The sequence below is a fragment of the Thermobia domestica genome, chromosome 10, assembly GCF_964235325.1.
Source record: "Thermobia domestica chromosome 10, izTheDome1.hap1.1, whole genome shotgun sequence".
NCBI classification, from domain to species: domain Eukaryota; kingdom Metazoa; phylum Arthropoda; class Insecta; order Zygentoma; family Lepismatidae; genus Thermobia; species Thermobia domestica.
The window spans coordinates 85,236,871-85,256,904 of NC_137463.1; the positions used below are offsets into that span (position 1 = coordinate 85,236,871).

At 35.9% G+C, this 20,034-nt stretch overlaps 1 protein-coding gene across 2 annotated transcripts in view; it reads left to right on the top strand.

The window, feature by feature from the left end:
- LOC145662522 (aminopeptidase N-like) overlaps positions 1-20,034 on the top strand; it is a 154,247-nt gene that overhangs the window by 85,421 nt on the left and 48,792 nt on the right. For both annotated transcript variants that reach the window (XM_081728181.1, XM_081728182.1), the window contains exons 7-10: positions 77-158; positions 3,439-3,622; positions 7,408-7,603; positions 12,228-12,505. In XM_081728181.1, the coding sequence (XP_081584307.1) occupies positions 77-158; positions 3,439-3,622; positions 7,408-7,603; positions 12,228-12,505 (740 nt within the window). The remainder of the gene's footprint in view (positions 1-76; positions 159-3,438; positions 3,623-7,407; positions 7,604-12,227; positions 12,506-20,034) is intronic.

Consider the following 20,034-nt stretch of genomic DNA (forward strand, 5'->3'; position numbering starts at 1 on the left):
AAACAGAAGTTTGACAAACCATGGTTTTTGCGACGCATTTAATTTAAATTATAATAAATTGAAATTTATATTGCAGATGAAAACATTTTGTCCATGTTTAATCACACACTATCTCCAGCAAATTATAGAAGAACAATAAGACAATTGTTTTCTGAAAAGTAAGTACATTCTGGCCTATATATTTGTTTTTTTTTTTTACTTTGCTTGAAATTACATACTGTAAAAATGTCATTTTAAAATATTAGCTAAATTTAGAGAACAAATGATGAGCTTTCGTAATGTTGGCGGTATTATTAATGTAAATACGAAGAGTGTTCATAAAAGACCGAACTTTTAAAATAGCATACAACCGTCATAGCATAGCATACTGCGGCTACTGAGAGCACCTGGAGGCAGATTTAGACAACAAAACCTGCCGTTTGCCTAATTTTGCTTTAGTCGACGAACTACAGCCGCTGAAGTGAACACGTGCATAAGCTGTTTGTCGAATTAGTGACAAATCGACAATGAAAGAGCTTGAAGAACAATTAGTGTGTGTGTGTGTGTGTGTGTGTGTTTGTGAAATTTTACTACAAAGGTGTCAGAAATTTTACATAGGCATTTCACTTGCTAAACTAAGCATATGAAAAGGACTGTATCAGTCAAATGCAGTACTATCAGTGGTTTAAGATTTTTGAAAAGGACAGAATATCGGTCGGTGAGGATCTCAAACCTAGACGACCTTCCACATGAACTGATGGCGACCATGTCGATGAGTTCGTGATGTTATTCATGAAAATCGTAGTCCCTGCAATAAATAAATAAATAAATAAATAAAAATAAAATAAAAAAAATAGTAAAAAGAAAAAATCATATATAGAAAGCTGTACAAAGCTGTACAAGACTACATTGTTAGAAAAGTTTTCTTCCTACATTTTGGCTCTGCAAAGGATTCATTTAGGTCATTAAACGACATTGAAATGAAGGAGATATTTCAAAGGAATTGTCACCACAAGCTAATAATTTGGTTTGTAATAGAGGCCCTAAATAGCTCACTCCCTCACAAAATAAGTATCGTGAGGACACTGGTGGAAGAGGACTCAATTCTAGCGATACCGCGAGCGTAGCGAGCGGGAAAAAATAGCATGGGTCTGAAGCCTATAAGTTGATGGCTATATTTTGTATTGGAGAGAGGGATTTTGGGGGGCCACCTGAGCCTGGAGGCTCTGGAACTTGGGCTCCATTGGCACCGCCCTTAATCCGCTCCTGAATACAGATTTTATAGCAAAAGTTCGCTCCTTTTTAACATACCTCATATATTAGGGTACGGTGCGGGAGGGTTGAGAACCCTGGAACATGATGTTCCAGGTTCCGCCAATGAGCTTTGGGGTAGACAAACACCATGTCCGTGACTTTTCTTAGGGTTGTCCAGTTTTCGTTCACTTTTTCCAACAGTTCGTTCCTTATCATCATCACCCTTTCTCTTTGTCTCGACGCAAATTGATTCCAGTCTCCTGATTCTTTTTATTACGGTGTAAAATACTTTAGAGCTAGTTGATTACAGAAAACACGTCCTTATGCTCGTATGTTGATTTTAACTAATCGAAATTTGCAATTGAATTTTGGTCTGCTACTCGTGCGCTTAAAACAATGACTGAAATGTTTATACATCATCTGTCGGTTCAGGGGAAAACTACCTGCACCGCTCAGTAGAATAACGGCTCAGAAAAGAAGATATGATGGATGTTTTTCAAGTATTTACTACGTAATAAAACGAAGAATAAAATAGTAACATAACCGAAGATTTCTTCGAAAAGTAAACCCCTTGCCTATTTGCTTGTTATCAATTATTGGAATACACTTTAATATCTAAAAATAAGGTTATAATATACTAATTTGGAAAATTATGCAGCAAGTGTTACTCAGTAATAAATTTACTAAACCACTTAAATAGGTAACTAATGTGACTTTCCTTAACAGTACAACACTATTAGTATTTATGAACATACGTATTGTCCAAGTTTTCCAGTTCTTTTAAAAGTTGTAATATATATTACACATATAAGCACTTTAAGGCAGTTGTGATAGTAATCTTTTTTAAGTACCGTTACGTAAATGGGCATTACTTACAACCTGAGTTAATACACGAATTAATGTTTTCATGGGTCACCAACCGATCTTATGAAGTGAATTTTCTTCATTGTTTAACAAAGAGAACAAGCCATATAAAAGCATAGTAATTTGAGAATAGAATGCTAATTGCTGGTTTACACGTTCGTCGTACATTCGATGGGAATGAGTTCAAGAACAGCCCGAGGAATTTTATCCAGGAGAAAATATTTCCCCAAATAAAAATTATCTAAACTCTCTATTGAATTCAATTCTAAAATGCACAAACTTAAGATGATAATTCATGTACATGAATTCTCTGAGAGTTCTCCAGCCGTATGATCAAACTACTTTACACATTAACAATATTATTTCACCATAAGATTTTCGTGCTTACCATCGTTTTCTTTAGCCAATAGAGCATACTCGTAAGTTCTTTATATTTCTCCATGTGAATAAATACAAATAGACTATGTGTTTTGGACTCATGAGATAATATTTAAATCAACAAATAAACAGATATGATAGCATAGCAGTGATAGTGATGCCAACGGAAGATGAAAGCCCACGTTGACAGAAGAAGAATGGAAAAGGAAGGCAGTTTTGTCTCGCGAGCAACATTCATAACTCCTTAGTGCACAAATTCTAGAACGCATACTAGAATAAGTTCTAAATTTTAAGTTCTCTGTAGTTCAAGACTTCTATACTTGAGGATTTGACCTAAATAATTATTAGAACTTCTTCGTTTTAGAATTTGTCCAGTTATATGACTATGACTTTTAGAACTTCAACATTTTAGGACTAGTACATCTATATAATTTTGTAGCACTTCTGCACTTTAGAACTTTTGCATTTCAGGTCTCCTGTGCTTATATGATTTTTAGGATTTCTACATATTGGTCACTGTAAGTTTTATCATAGTGTAGAAGTTTTGCATGTCACGTTCAATACAATTCAAATCTCGTGCACTTTGGGATTTTTGGAGCAAACTTATGTCACTAATATGTGTTTCAGAATAAATAATACGGGCCATACTGAAAGAAAGTCAAGTTGTTGATTCCTAAAATTTCTACATTTGTTTTCTGAATATTCAGTAAATATTTGGGTTAGATGCGCTGTAGCTATTCTTTCATAAATTTCATATTAATGTCTATCACTTCTATTCTTATTTATAGCGGTTCAGATTCCTGAGGTGAACTCTGTAATGTCAACTACATTTCTCATTTGTGTTATGCCTGACTAATTGAAAAAATGACATCTTTCAACTTCGTTTATATTATTTTGTGCCTTGAAGTGTATAAATTGTAATTTAATCTTCCACATACTTAAATCCTTTGAATCTTTCCTCAGCTTATATGGAGTATACGATGAAAGACTTTTCTGGGATATCTATAACCGCGTGTGCCACGAGAGTGAAATATTACCAGATGATATATCGCTGAGCGAAATGGCCAACGTATGGATTGAAACATTAAGATTTCCCGTTGTCAATGTTCAAAGAAACTATGATCATGGAACCGCAGCTCTTAGCCAGGTATGAATCCCTTGACGTCAGTAATGTAATAGACAGTAACACACTAAAATATACCCAATAACTTTTTTGCAGTAAAACTCACAGGCATTTCACTGTCAACCGTGCTTCGGTAATGTAGTTGTTAAAGTACAATCCAGTCTAATAGAAGAAGTGAGTTTGATAGGACGTAGTAATTAATAGCAATAAATATAATAATAATTAAACGAGGTGATCGAACTTCGAAACGAATTTCGCTTAACTTGGACCCACCTATAAAAAGTCCATCCGAACGTAAATGTTTACTGAATCCACTCAAAGACATTTCATCATATTGAAAAAGCTAGATAAATTAAGGATGTTAATTTAGAATATGAATTGTATTTCGATGGTGCTTTCCATTCTTGAGATACAGTCATCCTCAAATGTACCTCAATAATAGATCTTGACGACACCACTGACAGATTTATTATTTCTTTGTAAACGGTCAACTAAATCTAAAGCGGTGATTCTAAATTTCAAGACTGTTTAATGATATCTATTCGCGATATAGTTCCTTCAAATCGAAATGTATTGGGTTGCTGCGATTGAAATATTCAATTTTACGTTTTGTGGGTAATCACTCTCCACAATGTAACCAATTGATGGACCGACGTGACACCTACGACATCAAGAAGTACATACATGTTTACAAAATATGTTGGGGTGCTCACTCAGGAACCAGTGTGTAGTTGAACAGCGTCCTCTGACAGTGTACCATGGAATACACGATTTCAAGAGGTTTTTCCTTCGCAAATTCAAACTTTAGCATTCTGCTCATATAACCGCAAAAAGTAATCAGAAGTGCATTTGAGCAGGAGTGATGAGGGAACGTACTTCACGTACTTGGTTTGTGAAATTTTGCCTCAGTGACACATTAAAAAAAGGGCTCAGTGAATACCGACATACAACATGATCTGGTATGCTCATCTGGAACACTGTCGAAGTGGGTGTGAAAAATGTTGGTACAATTCTGTGAGTGCATGTAAGAACCTGATATATTACAATTAAAGCATTTTGAAATAAAGAGCTGCAAAGTTTTCGGGCTATAATACCTACATTAACTGCTTTGATCATTACATTTTGGTTTCACTATTTAGTAAATGATCATGACATAATATCCAGAAATCGCTGTCTGGTTTTATGCGAAAATGTTACGTACACAATTGTTAGAATGAAAAATGGAACTTTCGACAGACAGTTCTTAGCGTACATGAACCTGATATGTTACATGATGGTGACACTAGTCTCAATTGTCACCATTTTCTTCCTCTGCTAGTGTTTCTATTTCGCTTTCTACGTCTACATCTCTTTCTGTGTGTTGACCTGCAGAAGCTGTAATTTTTTGGCGGTGGAGCAACACTTTGAATATAAGTGACATTCAAATCGTTCTCAACGGGCTTCTTTCGCATTCAAGTAGAACATTTATCTTAACCACTCATAAATAACACTCCAAACAAATCATTAACGGCACGAGTGTAATGTCTATAGGACGGGCTGCTGCCATCGCTAGACTTATACAAAAAAATTGTATATTTTGCTAATGTATCAATAACAATGGTAGTATCAATAATATAGAAAATGTTAAAAAGTCATTTTAAACTAAATCCAACATATGGAGCTATAAAGATTATACAATGTATTCACTAAGTTTGTACATGACTTTCTATACAAGAAGGTAAAAAATGCAATATCGTTTTTTTCACCAGCTCAATCGAAAGACCATCCTCAACTAAAAGTACTTGTTTATTTATCTCTCTTATGCAATAAGGAAATATGTGACTGACTTGAATGTGTTCACCTTCTTTTTAAGCCGTTTGAGGATTAGGTTGCGCTGATTTTACTTTCGTAGTAGTCTCGCAGTTCTGGTGGACCGTCTCATATAGCCTTGCTGCTGAAAGGGACGTTAAACTCAAAATCAACTCAACTCAGCAGTTCTAGTGGAATATAAGTAAGAAACTTTCCCAAATCCTTTACTTTCGCAGCAGACGAGTTTCTTCATCCGAAGTACAGAGCACGCAATTCCTAGAGATGTGGGTGCTGGCCACGCACGGCGATGATGATTATTTGCCATTTAGTTATATCGGAGAGTAAGTGACATGGACAATACCAGATTCCACCTTCGTAATTCTAATTTTGCAAGCTTTCTGTATGTAAACTGGGTCACCCTGAATACATTCTTTGCGGAAGATTAATGATGAAATAACAGGAGCAAGGGAAAAGAACATATTTCTCGTCATTTCTGTTACTTGGAAAGATCTGTCTCTTTCTGATTTTCTAATGAAGTCGGCCCACATGTGGAATGTATACTCCTGTTGTAGACCTTTTCTTGTTTTCAAATTCCAAAATCCATGTAACAATATAGGAAGTACGACCAGGTAACTGAAAATTGTGTTGTGCATCATTCAAAGTCCACTACAATGTCGTTTGCATCAAGAGTGGGAGGAGTGGAATGCAGCTAGAACATATCGGGTTATTGCACGCTACAAGCGTTAATTCTGTTCGGTTTCCGGCGGGAGCGCATGTGGTTCGGATTACACGTTAATCAGTAGGTCCACGTCTCATATAGCCTCGCTGCTGAACGGAACATTAAACTCAACGCAACTCAACAAGCGTTACTTCTAACTCCTGATACGATGTGCGCCCCAGCTTTTGGTGGACTTGTAAACCTCCCACAACTCTATATTTTTTTTACAGGAAGTAGAATGACCTCTGGAACCTTCATGAATGGCAATAACTCACTTTTCACAAAAATGTCACATACCAGGTTCTTGCATGCACCCACAGAATTATAGACAAGTTAGACAATACTATTGTAGATCTCCAGCTCAACGTGTTGGTAAGGTGAAAATGTTGGATTCATGGATACTACATGAGCTGAAATTGGTCACCAATAATAGTCGTCTGAGATATACAGTACCTTGAGCACACTGAATATTTGGAAAGGTTTTTTGAATTTTGCCTGACGAAAAATAAATCTGCTATGACAATCCTAAAGAATCAGGATAGTAGGTGGTGATCAATTGGGGATATTTTCCGATTATCCACTTTCATCCGCAAAAGGTGTTTATATAGGTATTGTGGTGATTCGTCAGGTCCTTTTTGGAAGAACTAATCAATCTCTCCAGATCATTAGTGTTGGACTCAACGAAGTTCTCCGGAACATCAGCAATGGTAAACAGACGTGGTGTCCTCATGTCGCATGATCACCTGAGCCCCAATGAAGAGTACAGGCTCTCCTTGAGTTGCAGTATAAAATTATTTTACACCCGTCGTATTCTCTTGGACTCTCTCGTACTAGCAGCCCTTTTGGCATATTGATCAGTCCTTGGCAGGAAAGAACTTCCTGATGACCGGCTGGTGCAAAATCTGATTAAAGACGTATTCACATCGTACAATCCAGATGAAGTAGTTGAATGAGGGATGGCACGAATGTGTCTGTGCGACCGGGGACCCTTTGTAAGCAGCTATTAAAGTTTTCATTTTGACGGACGAGCGGTGCTTTGAAAGTACAATATGCTAATTGGATATTTCAATCACATCAATATAATAAAAGTGTCTATCCTTATGTAACCACTAAAAGTCTGGTCATCTAAATCATATTTTGGGTATGTTAAAATTATATAAAAGTTATTAAAGATGCAGTGATATCCATATTTTAACAAGGTAATGAATCAAAGTAAATCCACAATATAATATACTTGTATGTACTCGTATGTTCCGGCGACGTTGTTCAAAATATTTCAGAAACATACTTATTTTACTTTCAGAAAGTGTTCTTGGAACTGCCTTTATATTCTAACAAAACAGAAGATATTGTGTGGACTATTCCTATCTATTATACAACACAGTCTGAGCTTGAGTTCGAAGATCAAACAGCAAGAACATTCCTGAGAAACAAAGAAGGCTCATTGACAGGACTTCCAAATAGAACTGAATTCATTCTTGTTAATCCAGAAGAGTCAGGTAAATATATCCATTGAGTTGGTTTGGATGCACAACATACGAACATAGGCAAAATACAATTATTCTAAACTCATTACCTTATGTGCAATGTGATACTTGAATTAAAAATCGTTAATATGTACTTCTTTCTTTATTGTTTGTAGTTTACGGGAGTACTATTATAATATTCTTCATATCAAGAATATTGTTGTATTACAACTCAATTATACTTGAATCAATACGAAGTTTTAAACTCCTAATTCTAAAAGTAAACGTTACACAATATTCTTAAAACATGTACTTTCCACTTATATTTAATAATGGAAAAAGATAAAGATATCTAGTGCTTATAAAAGCTATACTTTATGTAAATTTGAGCACAAAGTAAGCATGACATTGCAAATAGTGCAGTCTAAACGGTAATAATCATGTTTATACTTTCAAGTGTTTTGTAACAATATCTAGGAAATTTGAAATTGGTAGAAAAATTTAAAAAAATCTACTAGGAAACCTTTTGCATCAACTTTTCTGGTATCTTCTACATTACGTAATATTTTTGTTATTTGTGCACAGTATTTACAATAGAAGAAAATTCCAAACCTTGAAGTAAGAATACAAAACTATCTGTTGTACTCATCTGTCTCTGTTGCTTTCCATGTGAGCAGTATAGTCCGCCAAGAAACAGACGAGAATTAAAAGTCCATTTACTATGGATTTCCATTTATATGTGATTGTGCTTCTATTCAGGGCTCGAACCTGTTACAAAAAAGAAGTTAATCTGTTACCCTATAAAATTAATTAGTAGAATGTTACCCAAGTTCTGAACCAACATGAACAAAATGAAAACGCTCAGATTGAAATAATAGAAACAGTTTTATTCTTCAAAGTTTAACTCACCATAATCTATGGTATTTAGTCATCTTTTATCCAAAAATATCAATTCCGGTCTGGTACAATTTATTGGCCCTACCTAGGGAAAAAAAAAAACTCCTGGACCGTAGTTTCCACTGCGTTTAAGTTTCAAGATTTCTACGACGCAGGAAGTGTGCCATCAACTACAATCAGATGTACGGGCTAAGGGTAAGCAGGATGAATAATCAGGATGGGAAGAAATTCTATTGTTTTCAGTTCCCTTGAAGTTTTGGAGGCTAACAGCGGTACTATCAGAGAAAAGTTGTCCTCTTTGAGAAGGATCCGCCACCGTTCACTAAATTCGAGTACCTCCTAGCCACATAGCAAAGAATACATTCTCTTTTGATTGAAAGGGTAATATTATGGCATTAGCCATAAATCTATAGATTGATAGCGTTTAATCAAAAGGGTGATAAGCAACTAAGTGAAATATCCACCTATGTATTTGTTGAAGTAGAAATTGGCAGTGATGACGCACAGACAAAAAAGATGAATAGCAACAATAGTCAGAATAATGCACAGACTTCAAAGTTTCTATAGAATTGTCCAACAGATGGCGTCAGTCTGAGAGAGTGTAACGATAATTGCTAATAGCTGAGGCTACAAATTGATGAGTAGTTCCGGAACGATTCGTTCCAAAAGAACTAAAACCTCAGCGGAATAAAAGGATCAATTCCTGTGAAATATTTGAAGTCTTCACACCAGTATTTGGCTCGTCTGTGGTTGCGTTACAGAATCTTAAACTATATTTTAAATAGAAAGATGACCTACTTCATGGGTACACCGGATGTCTCAAAAGTTCATTGACACAGAGTAACTCTGTTATTATAGAGTTGCAACAAAATGTAAGAGGGGAAACCGTCTTCAAATATCATGTTTTCAATCTGAAGTAAAGATTTTTTAAATCGGACGAGATGTTTGGGCTACACACTCTTTATGCGCTCAATATTAAATGAAAATACAACGTTGCCGTTTACCTGGACCCACAACATAAGTGAATGAAGTTATTGTCTTTTACGCTAACGTATCGATGGCCAGCCTCATTTCACACATGCCCCCATTTACAATACTCTTACAAAATTTATCTACCTCCCGGTAAAAGGCAACGTTCCATCTTTATTTAAAACTGGGCGCATGAAGAGCGTACATTTCTTACGGCTAGTCCGATTTTTAAAAATATCCTTTACTTTAGATTGAAAACATATTTGGTGACGGGTTCGCCTCTTACATTTTATTGTAACTGATAATAGCAAGAGTTACCCTATAGCAGGGAACTTTTGTGACACACTGTATGTTTTATGTACTCGTCTTAGGTGCTGGAATCCAGGTTCGATTTCCAACGGAATTCATGTGATTCGGATCCCAAGTTAAGGTGTAAGTCCACGTCTCATAAGCTTCGTTCCTGAACGGCATGCTAAATCTCTGTTGAACCATCGAAAGGAATAGAAAGATTTTAATTTTTACAAGAATAACGACTTTGTAATCGCCAAGTCGTATCGCTGTTCGGGCTGCCATTAATTTGTAATTGCCTGGTCACTGTTCGTGGTTCTATCCTCCGTTGCCCTACCAATGAGTATTTTCCGTAGACCTAGGTAAGACGTTGAAGGACATCTCCATTAAGATATTATAGAATTGTTCCTAAATTGCTCGTCGGTCTCAATGATGTGATGATCATTAGGCACCGAGAGGTTCGGATGTCTCGTCTCGAAATCCTCACGAACGATCAGACGGTCATCCAGACCACAACGCACACAAATATTACTCATACACACAACGAAATTACAGTGGATTAAATGACACTACACTTATTTATTAGAATACTATTAAAAAAGAAAAATATGCAAGAGAGACGATCACAACACTTAACACTGCACATGTATAATTATTTCCATTAATAAAATCACACTTTGCTTGCTCACTGTATTACAGCCCTTGATCACTTTATATATTAGAATTGAAGATGGTGATAATGATTTCACTAAATATGCTTTTCTCACACCATTAATGCATTAGAGGGATCAGTACTGGGGAAGTGTCGCCGGGATAATCCCTCGTAGTAATATGGTTACTGCTCCAAACAATCCTGAAGAGTCGATACGAGTCTTCAGCAAAATTACGTAGTTTCCAAAGTGGAATGATAATGTTGGAGGGCGCGTTATAACTGGTACGCACAAGGTGTGTGAACATGTGGTTTACTAATTGGGGCTAGCCGTAAGGAAACGTCCTTCACTGGTTAATAGCTTGCGCCCCTTAGCACAACATTATACTTGATGCTCGACACGACGTGCATGGTTGCTGCCTCGAAACACGGAGTAACACTCCTCGAACTTAGAGGTTCGAGATACGAGCTATATTGATCGAAGAATCAATGTTGGCAGTTCATTCTCAAAAGCACTCAGATTAAATCACCTGTATGTACACTCATGTTCAAAATTGTTGTCGCATGTCTATAAATATGTTGTTCTATGAATATAATTTGATAATATAATTCACCGGCGAATATAATTCAGCCGGTATTTCTTATAATGTTAGTATGTGTATAGTCGGTAAAGACATGTATGTGGCAAATTGCATGTCAAAAGAGCAGTAAATAAAAACAATAAAACGAAAACAAAACTTTCTTCTCCATTTGGCAACATTTTGTTTTACTCATTCTAATGCTCGTATTTATAATTCTCTTCCTATGAAATTTACCACTAATATACATTTCTCGATTATACACATAGTATCAGTATTAAAAGTACCCTGCAACATCATTATCAAATTATATTCTTACTAGAAGACAGTTATAGATACGCGACACTCTTTTTGGACACGAGTGTACATGTAAATAGAACATAAAGAAGAGTTGACGATAATTTTAGTCCTCTGTCCACGACGCACGAGACATTGCGATAACATGACCGTGAGAATGTTTAGATAACAAACTGGTAAAGTGATGTGGCTGGTGTCTGGTCAGCTAGAATTTACATAAATGATTGGAGAATACACTTAATTCAGTTGCAAATGACCATAAAACATAGTTTTGCATATTAATAAGTCAGGTAGAAATACTGAGAAGGTTCGTGGCTTACTGAAACGTTCTCATCACAAAATAACGTGTTATATATATATGAAAAACGATGAAAGACTTCTTTGTTCAATTGCGTCGGAAGAAAACAGTTCCCATCAAAAAGAACTTATTTGCGTCGCAGAATAAAGTATAAATCGAAAAAAATAATCACTGTCTTTCCAAAATATATAGAGCGTCCACAAAAATACTTCTATAACTTGTGACGGTTATAACTCCAAGCAGAAAATTGCCCCAAGAAGAAAATAAAAATTGGCTTTTGTCATGTCTGTAATTACTGTAAACGTTTATGGTGTTCTCTGCAGCTCTTCTTCTATTCTCCCACTCCCTTCGAAAAAAAAAAAAAGTTCTAAATCTGTGAAAATATATGCAGTAGAATAACTGGGAATTGAGGACGTTCTGGGAAATTATTTGTACAGTACATTTAAGGTTCATGCTACCCTCATAAAATAATTATAGAATTCACTTTGGTAAAGATAAGTATCGTATATCACTAATCATTCGCCAAAGTCTTGTGCTTTAACTAATGGGAACATACTAAAATTTAATAGCCTATTTCCCGCACAACTTAAACTTGTAAGACAGTATAACAACTAAATAAGTAAATAACAATTCTCATACAATTCTTATTAATAAATTTATCTCTAAATTCTTTATTTTCAGCTTTCTGCTACGTGAACTATGATGCTGACAATTGGGCTATGATTTCTAGATATTTGAACAGTGATAATCTTGAAAATATTCCTTCGAAGACACGAGCTCAGCTGATCGTACAATCTGGAAAGCTAGCCAAAGCAAATGAAATATCATATGCTATTCCACTAAGATTAGTCCGTTTTCTACCAAGAGACAGGAGCGAAGAAGTATGGGACCAAGCGCATATGATGCTTGAACATTTTGCTAAATTTATCTATGGAACGACTGCTTGGCATAAATTAAGAGTAAGTTATATTTTTGTATGATTCGGATCTCCTATTATTATTATTATTATTATTATTATTATTATTATTATTATTATTATTATTATTATTATTATTATTATTATTATTATTATTATTATTATTTTAAGTATTCTGCCTTTCAGCAGGTCCTAGGACTAATGAACGGGACGTTAAACTCAAATCAAGTCAGCCAATTAGCCTTCCTACGAATGATGCTGGCTGGAATTGTCCCTTTCTCTCATATCCGTTTTCAAACATCTTCATTTGTTGCTCTCTCTCTGTCTATTTTATCTTCTCCATTTTCCTCCAACACCTTATTTCAAAACTCTCTAAATATTTCTTCTCTAACTTCCGCAATATCCGAGTCTCTGAACCATACCACGTAATATACAACGTCCATATATAGCACTTAACAAGCTTCTTGCTAAGTCCAACATTAAGCATGCTAGTTAAGAGTGATCTTCTTTTGTTAAATACTTCTTTGGCTATGACTATTCTTGACCTGGTCTCTTAGGTTCAGTAAGCGTTTATCGTCAAAATACTTCCCAGATACTTGAAACAATCGACCTCTTCAAGTTATTTTTTATTCTATTCTGACTCATAAGTAGCGTTGTAAAAAAACTTTTTTTTTCTGTGAAGTTTTTTTTCAATAAAAAACATCGTTCTTTTTCATGTTTTTTTTCAAATGTCTGTTTTTTTTCTGGCAACTATTATTTATTGATTTATGTTGCAGATTTATTGAAATAATCAACAGAACTTGAGTCGAAGCCCTCATAACTTACAAATCGTTTGTTTCTTTGTACCTATACGAGCAAAATTGTGTGATTATTTCTTTCGGCCCCAGGTCATTTTTGGACTTTTCCAAAATTTGTCCCTCAAGTCTAAAATTAAAATTGTCTGTAGCTGGCAACACTACTATCAGACACACACAAACTATCTTAAAATATGCTTTGGTATCCCTCTAATATATCCTACAAGTATTGTGACGATATCTAATAAAGTAAGCATGTCAATAAAAAATATCTAATTCCACCTTTAAAAAAATCAGTTATCTTTCCAATTAGAGAACAATGTCTACTGTAAACCTCAACTGTACTTCCCCTAATTGTCCTATTGAAACTTTCTATAGTGCGTTGTGTAGATCAAAGACGAGACTTCCAGATACTGGTACGTTTGTCCCGATATAGCCAATAAGAGGGAAATAATAGAGACTAAACATATAATTTTTCCAAAATTTCCCCCTAAAATCTAGAATTAAAATTTTCTGTAGCTGGCAACACTACTATCAGACACACACAAACTATCTTAAATTAAACATTGGTACACCACTAATATATCCTACAAGTATTATGGCGATATTTAAGGAACAAAGCTTCTAATTACCAAAAATATATTACGGTAAACAGAAAAGTAAGGAAAAACTAGAAAAATCAAGGGCTAGAACCTAAATACGAATTTTACGTGCGCTCCCTAATTACCCCATTGTAACGATCTGTACTTGCGTTTGTTAAGTAAGAACAAATGTTCGATTGGCATAAGTTGACTTGCACTCGGACGTATAGGTACGGATTTATAAACAAAAATCTCTAATTTTTTGCCCAAATATAGGAGAATTGGCAACACTGCGCGCAGGCCCGTCCAATTAGTGTCAACAGTTAGGTATGCATCCGAAGTATCTACATGGCAAGTCTTAAGGAGATCTTTCTACAACGAAGGAAGCTACGAGGAAAAAAGAAGTAAAGGAAATTCGAAATTAGAAGATTCTCAAATTTTTGACTGGGGTGAAATTTGAGAAGGAAATTCGACACCAGAAGAAAAAGAAATTAATATGATAAATTATAGTCCAACCATATTTTGCAAGAATAATATCCCAATATCTTAATTAGTGTCCACACAGGAGCGGATTAAACAAGTGACACACCCGTGTGTGCCACTTTGGCCACTTGGGCCACCGATTATACATTTGATTACATTTTTTGACTACTAACTCATGTTGTTGTTGTAGTTATAGTCTCGACTAATAATAATATCGTTGTAAACAATAATTTTATAAGGAAAATTTTCTCTCGTTTTTACATATTAGTTCCAACACTGTTGGCGAGAAATGCAGGGTTTTTCAAAATAAATTTTGGGGTTTTAAGTCTTCGTAGTACTTATCATATTTTACGTACAATTATAAGCAATGCATCAAGTAAAAGAGCACCTCAAACAGTCTTTGCTACAAGTGTTCAATGTGAGATTCATTCGTCACACGGCACACATCTAGTCGATAGGCGAGAAAGGCCCATAAACTTTCCGCCATATGGCACAAAAAACACTCAATTTAGTGGAGTCTCATTTCAACTGTACCATCTCCTGAGGATTTGCTGACGGCCAGATGCAAACATTATGAGTGTTCACATTAGCTCTTAGGAAAAAGGTCGATTTATCACTGAAGACGACACGATCCAGAAAATCTTCATTGTTATGCAGGAATATTTCACTTGCGAAATTGGCACGTGAACCGTAGTCTGTAGGCTTGAGACGTGTAGCAACTGCAAACGATAAAGACGTAGTTGCAAGCGTCTCCTTAATATTCTTCACACAGACGGTTGCACTGCACAAATTCAGTCTTTATTAAAACACAAAAAGCTTTCTGCTCTCTAGTCTACATCTTTGCTGCTTGCTCTTTCTAACGGCAGACAGAAGAAACAAAGCATGTACATGCGTGCGTACAAAACTGTTTGAGTTGCTCTTTCATTTGATATAATATTTATAATTGTAAGTTAATTGTAATAGATACTACAAAGTTTCAAAACCCTAATATTAATTTTGAAACACCCTGCATTACTTCAAATTGAGTCATCCTATATTCATGTCTTTTATATACATATCATCAGGGCCGGTCCCAGTCAATTTGTCGCCTAGTGCAATGCCATAATTTGCTGCCTTCCCCTTTCTCCAGAAAGAACAAATCTTAAAAGTCATGATTTTAAGTATGCTACTCCAGCATGAACAACAAAGGTGAGGGTAAGTGCAGTCGCACTCAGAAAGGCTTAAATACTTACTAAAAATGCAATCCCGTTGTGTCTGTTTTTTTCTTTAAATATTAATCTATTATGTTAGTGAAAGATAAAGCAAACACACATGCAGATGAAAGATGGTAATCCTTTTTTATAGAATTCACTATCGAGTTTCGATCTCAATGTATCAGTTTGCAATTTCAGTACAAGTTGCTCTTTTATCTTTATTTCTTGATTTTTCTTCTACATGTTCTAACATTTTTTTTTAAAATAAAAGACTTGTTTCTATCTTCAATGATAAGGAACTTGTTTCTGACAAAAACAAGACTATTTTCATATCAAAACTGTGATAACTTACTAAACGGAACATATTCACTACTATTCGAGAATTGAATTCTTGCATTTGACAACAATCAAGCAATTTGTGCTCGGATTTATTTTACTATTTGCTTTAGCATTGTCCATGTGGCCTTAAATTAATGCAATCTAAACATAATTTATAAATGTAGTATTCAAACAGAAGGTCAGCTTAGTAAATGTAACTACCATCATCATGAAGTCTGTTTCCAACAAGAAACATTTAATTTAAATAATATACTTATGACAGATTTTGACAGACCATCCAAGCTTGCCGCTCCATGCAAATGCACGTGTTGCATATATGGTAGAGCCGGCTCTGCATATCATATATATCTAGTCGACAAATTATTTATATATGACATTTAGAAAAAATACCATTAGGCAAATTAGTATTAGTTTTTACCTTTAGACAAGATATTGGAATTTTATACTGTTCCTGACATTATTTTCGTACTTATTAAAGGCCTGCTTTCAGGAAAAAACAAAATTTCATTTCTACTTTTATTTCTTAGTTGATATTGATGAAAACTGCTAAAACTGGAGTTGTTAATAGGTATGGTATTCTTTTAAATTGTAAAATATTTGTAGCGTTTAATTTATTGTATTTAGCGTTTAATTTATGTTGCATTTTACGGTGATTACACCTACATCAAAATATTTCATACTTAAATAGACATAAGATGCATTACAAATGACTATTTGAAAAAAAAAACGAAATTTAGAAAAAACGGGATGCAATGTTTTTTTTAAAAAAACTTACATTTCTGAAAAAATACGACCGTTTTTTTAATTTACAACACTACTCATAAGGGTGCGTTTCCGAAGGATATTCTCATGATTTTCAACTTTTTGATGTTGATTTCCATCCCATATAGTTTCTCAGAGTCAATTACTTTGTCAATCATCTCCCGTAGTCCTTCTTCGGTTCTATCTATAATAGTCATATCGTCTGCATACCTGACCTAGTTAATGATCTGCTCTCCAATCTTGAAATCCTCAATTTCCACTAATACTTCCTTCATTCACTGTAAATGTTGAATAGTTGTGACGGCATAGTACATCCTTGTCTGACTCTTTTTCCAATCTCCACACTATTGGTTTCTCCTTCATTCAAGAGCAACTTCACTTTTTCTCCTATCTACAGTTTTCGAATGAGTCGTCAGTCTCTCCAGTTGAAACCGGTTTCTTAAGTGTTTTCAGAAGTTTCGTCCAATTGACCCGGTCCAAAGCTTTTTGCAAGTCGATGAAACTTAAGCACAACTCCACTTTTAAATCACGAACTGGTTCCGATACAATTTCCATTAACCAAATAGCATCTCTGGTACATTTTCCTTTCCGGAATCCAAATTGATCACCTTCTAACATCTCTTCTATCTTACTTTCCAGCCGCCTGTTCAGTATGAGTGCAATAATCTTTCCAGTGTAAGAAATAAGGCTAATGCTTCTGTGATTGCTACACTTCTTTGCTTGCTTTTTTCTTGAGCAATCCAATCATTGCAACATTAAAAAATCCTTTGGCCATTCTCCACTCAGGTAAATCTTGTGTGATAAGTGAAGTCAGTGGTTTCATTGCATTGCCTTTTAATCTATTGAGCAAATCTGCTGGTTTGTCGACGTCTTCAGTGGCCTTTCTCCTTCGCATGTCGCCGATTGCTTGCACTATTTCGCTTTTCAATATACTGCGTTCTTTCTCTTCATCATCCACCTCTTCCTCTGCCTCGGTCACAATATATTTGGGGCACTTCTGATCATACAGATCTTGTATGTGTTCCTTCCAAATTCTAAAAATTCTTTGGAGGTCAATGACTATATGACCTTGTTGATCTTCGATTCCAAACGTTCGTACGAGTATACTTTTGTTAGCTTTCCCTACTAATTCTTATGCCTTCTGATATATTAGATCATATCTGACGCGTCGTTACAGTTCCGTTATTTCTTCACATATCTGTCCCATGTACTGTTTTTTGGCCTTGTCCGTTCTCTTTTCAATTCATTATTCAGCTTCCTGTATCTCATGTTCGTGTTTTTCGTCCTTCTGCATTTCTACATCTTTTTAAGTATTGCTTCAATTATCCAGAGTTATTTCGCTGCTCATTCCATCCTGCCAATATTATTTTGGAGTGTGTCAAGTAGAATCTGTTTAACTTTTCCGAAACTATTTTCGATATCGCCGACCATATCGCCCATTGCACAGATTTTTCTTCAATCTTTTCTTTTACAATACTGTCGATATTTCTTGGTCGCTCTAAGTTCCATTTTCGATTTCTTCTGCCATTTTTCTATCGACTTTAACCATGTTTGCACTTTTGCCATAGGAGATTGTAATTCAAATCAATGTCTGCTCCCATAGTTTCTTCACCTTTCACACTATTCCTGAAACGTTGCTTCACAAGAACGTAATCGATTTGGTAGCATTTCTTATCTCCTTTACTTTTTCGTGTGTACAACTGGGTTCATCTGTTCTAAACCATGTGTCCATTACCACCATATCATGTTGCGTACAGAAATCGATAAAAATTTGACCCTGTTCGTTCCTTCTACTTAGTTCAAACTGTTCCACTACCTTATCCTACAGCTCCTTCTCCTACTACGCTGTTGAAGTCTCCCTTTACATGGCGTTGACCTTGCCTCTTCACTCCTGATGCAATATGTCACTAATCTCATCATATATTATTTCTACTTCATTGTTATCATGGTCGGTTGTTGGCATATATACTTGTAATACCAGAATATCCACTGGTTTTGTACCTAGTTTTACAAACATCAAGCGGTCACTGCAGCATCCCATTTTGGTTTTACTTCTTGCTATTTTGTTCTTCATTGCTATCCCGACACCATTCTTGGCCTTAATGCCACCCGAATAGAATAGTTTGTACCATCTCATCTTTTCCTGTCCATCTTACTTCATCCAAGCCCACTATGTTTTCTTTACATTTATCCATTTCCACTTTTAAATTTTCATGTTTACTCACGTCGTAGAGTTCGTATATTCCGGTTTCCATGAACGTTATTATTTTCTCCTCTGATGATTCTTTCCGGAGTAGTTCCAACCAGAAGATCCAAATTATTCTTTCTCAATGCCATTCATTAAAGTAAATCGTCATGTTGCAATTATTTCTAGCATGTATTTCTAAAACATGAACAACATTGTAATTGGCGTTTCCGGAAAATTCTGAAGAAAACTTATCTTCAAGACGAACCTAACCTTTTTGGATTTTTCCTTGGAATGGAATGTACTATGCCATGTTAAAGGCTTGTTATAACCTTATTTCCAATCCGTGTTGAGAAAAGGGAAGGGGCTCAAGCCATTAGCGCTGACCACTATGTCCAACATCCATGTTCAGACATCATGGTGCGGCTTGAAAACATTAAAACATCGACTTCTATGTCCGGTTGTCCCTCATAGTCCTAGCCGATAAGCGTGGGATAAGAGGTGGTGATGGGAACTCCTACTGAAAGAGACAATGAATCAAAAGAGGCTGCCAGCCCCCAAAATGAATCAATGACATGGATGATTGGACCCAGGAGCGTCGTGGTATTTCACCACAGTGTCTTAGCGGGCAGCAAGATACGCTATTGTAGTTACTCGTACCGGGGAAGGGCGATTGGTGCCTTCCAAATAGGAATATCTGCCTGGTGCATATGGACTACATCACTCATTGGTAATGGTAATGTACGGTGTGCCACTTCCGTAAAATGAGTTAGACAGGGATTGAGACTCTGTCATCCCTACCTAGGGAGAAAACCCTTCGGGATACCTCATAAAGAGATTAATAAGACGTGTCCTTGGATCCAAGGGGTGGTTACTTGGCTGTGGTAGCTCTGGGCGATGTTTGAACTGCAAGTAGGTAGGCAGGGACAGGATTCAAGTCCCCTCTCCGGGTCATCCTGGAGTTCCTGCTTTTGATTAAACTCTGCCAACTGTGGTCCCACTATGGAAATCGGTAACTTGGGGCTGTATTCTTCAGCGGGGAGGTGAAGTTGTCTTATAACGCTTGAATGTCGTCACTGCAAATGGAAGTATGCCCCTACTCGTTAGGAGGGGCGGCCTAGGCATGAATATAGCAAAGACAAATAGATTTGGGATTCGACAGCTCAGGACATCCCATGGGCCGGCCGTACTTACACTATAAGGTTGGTCCATTAAGAAGGTCACCCTTGATGGTG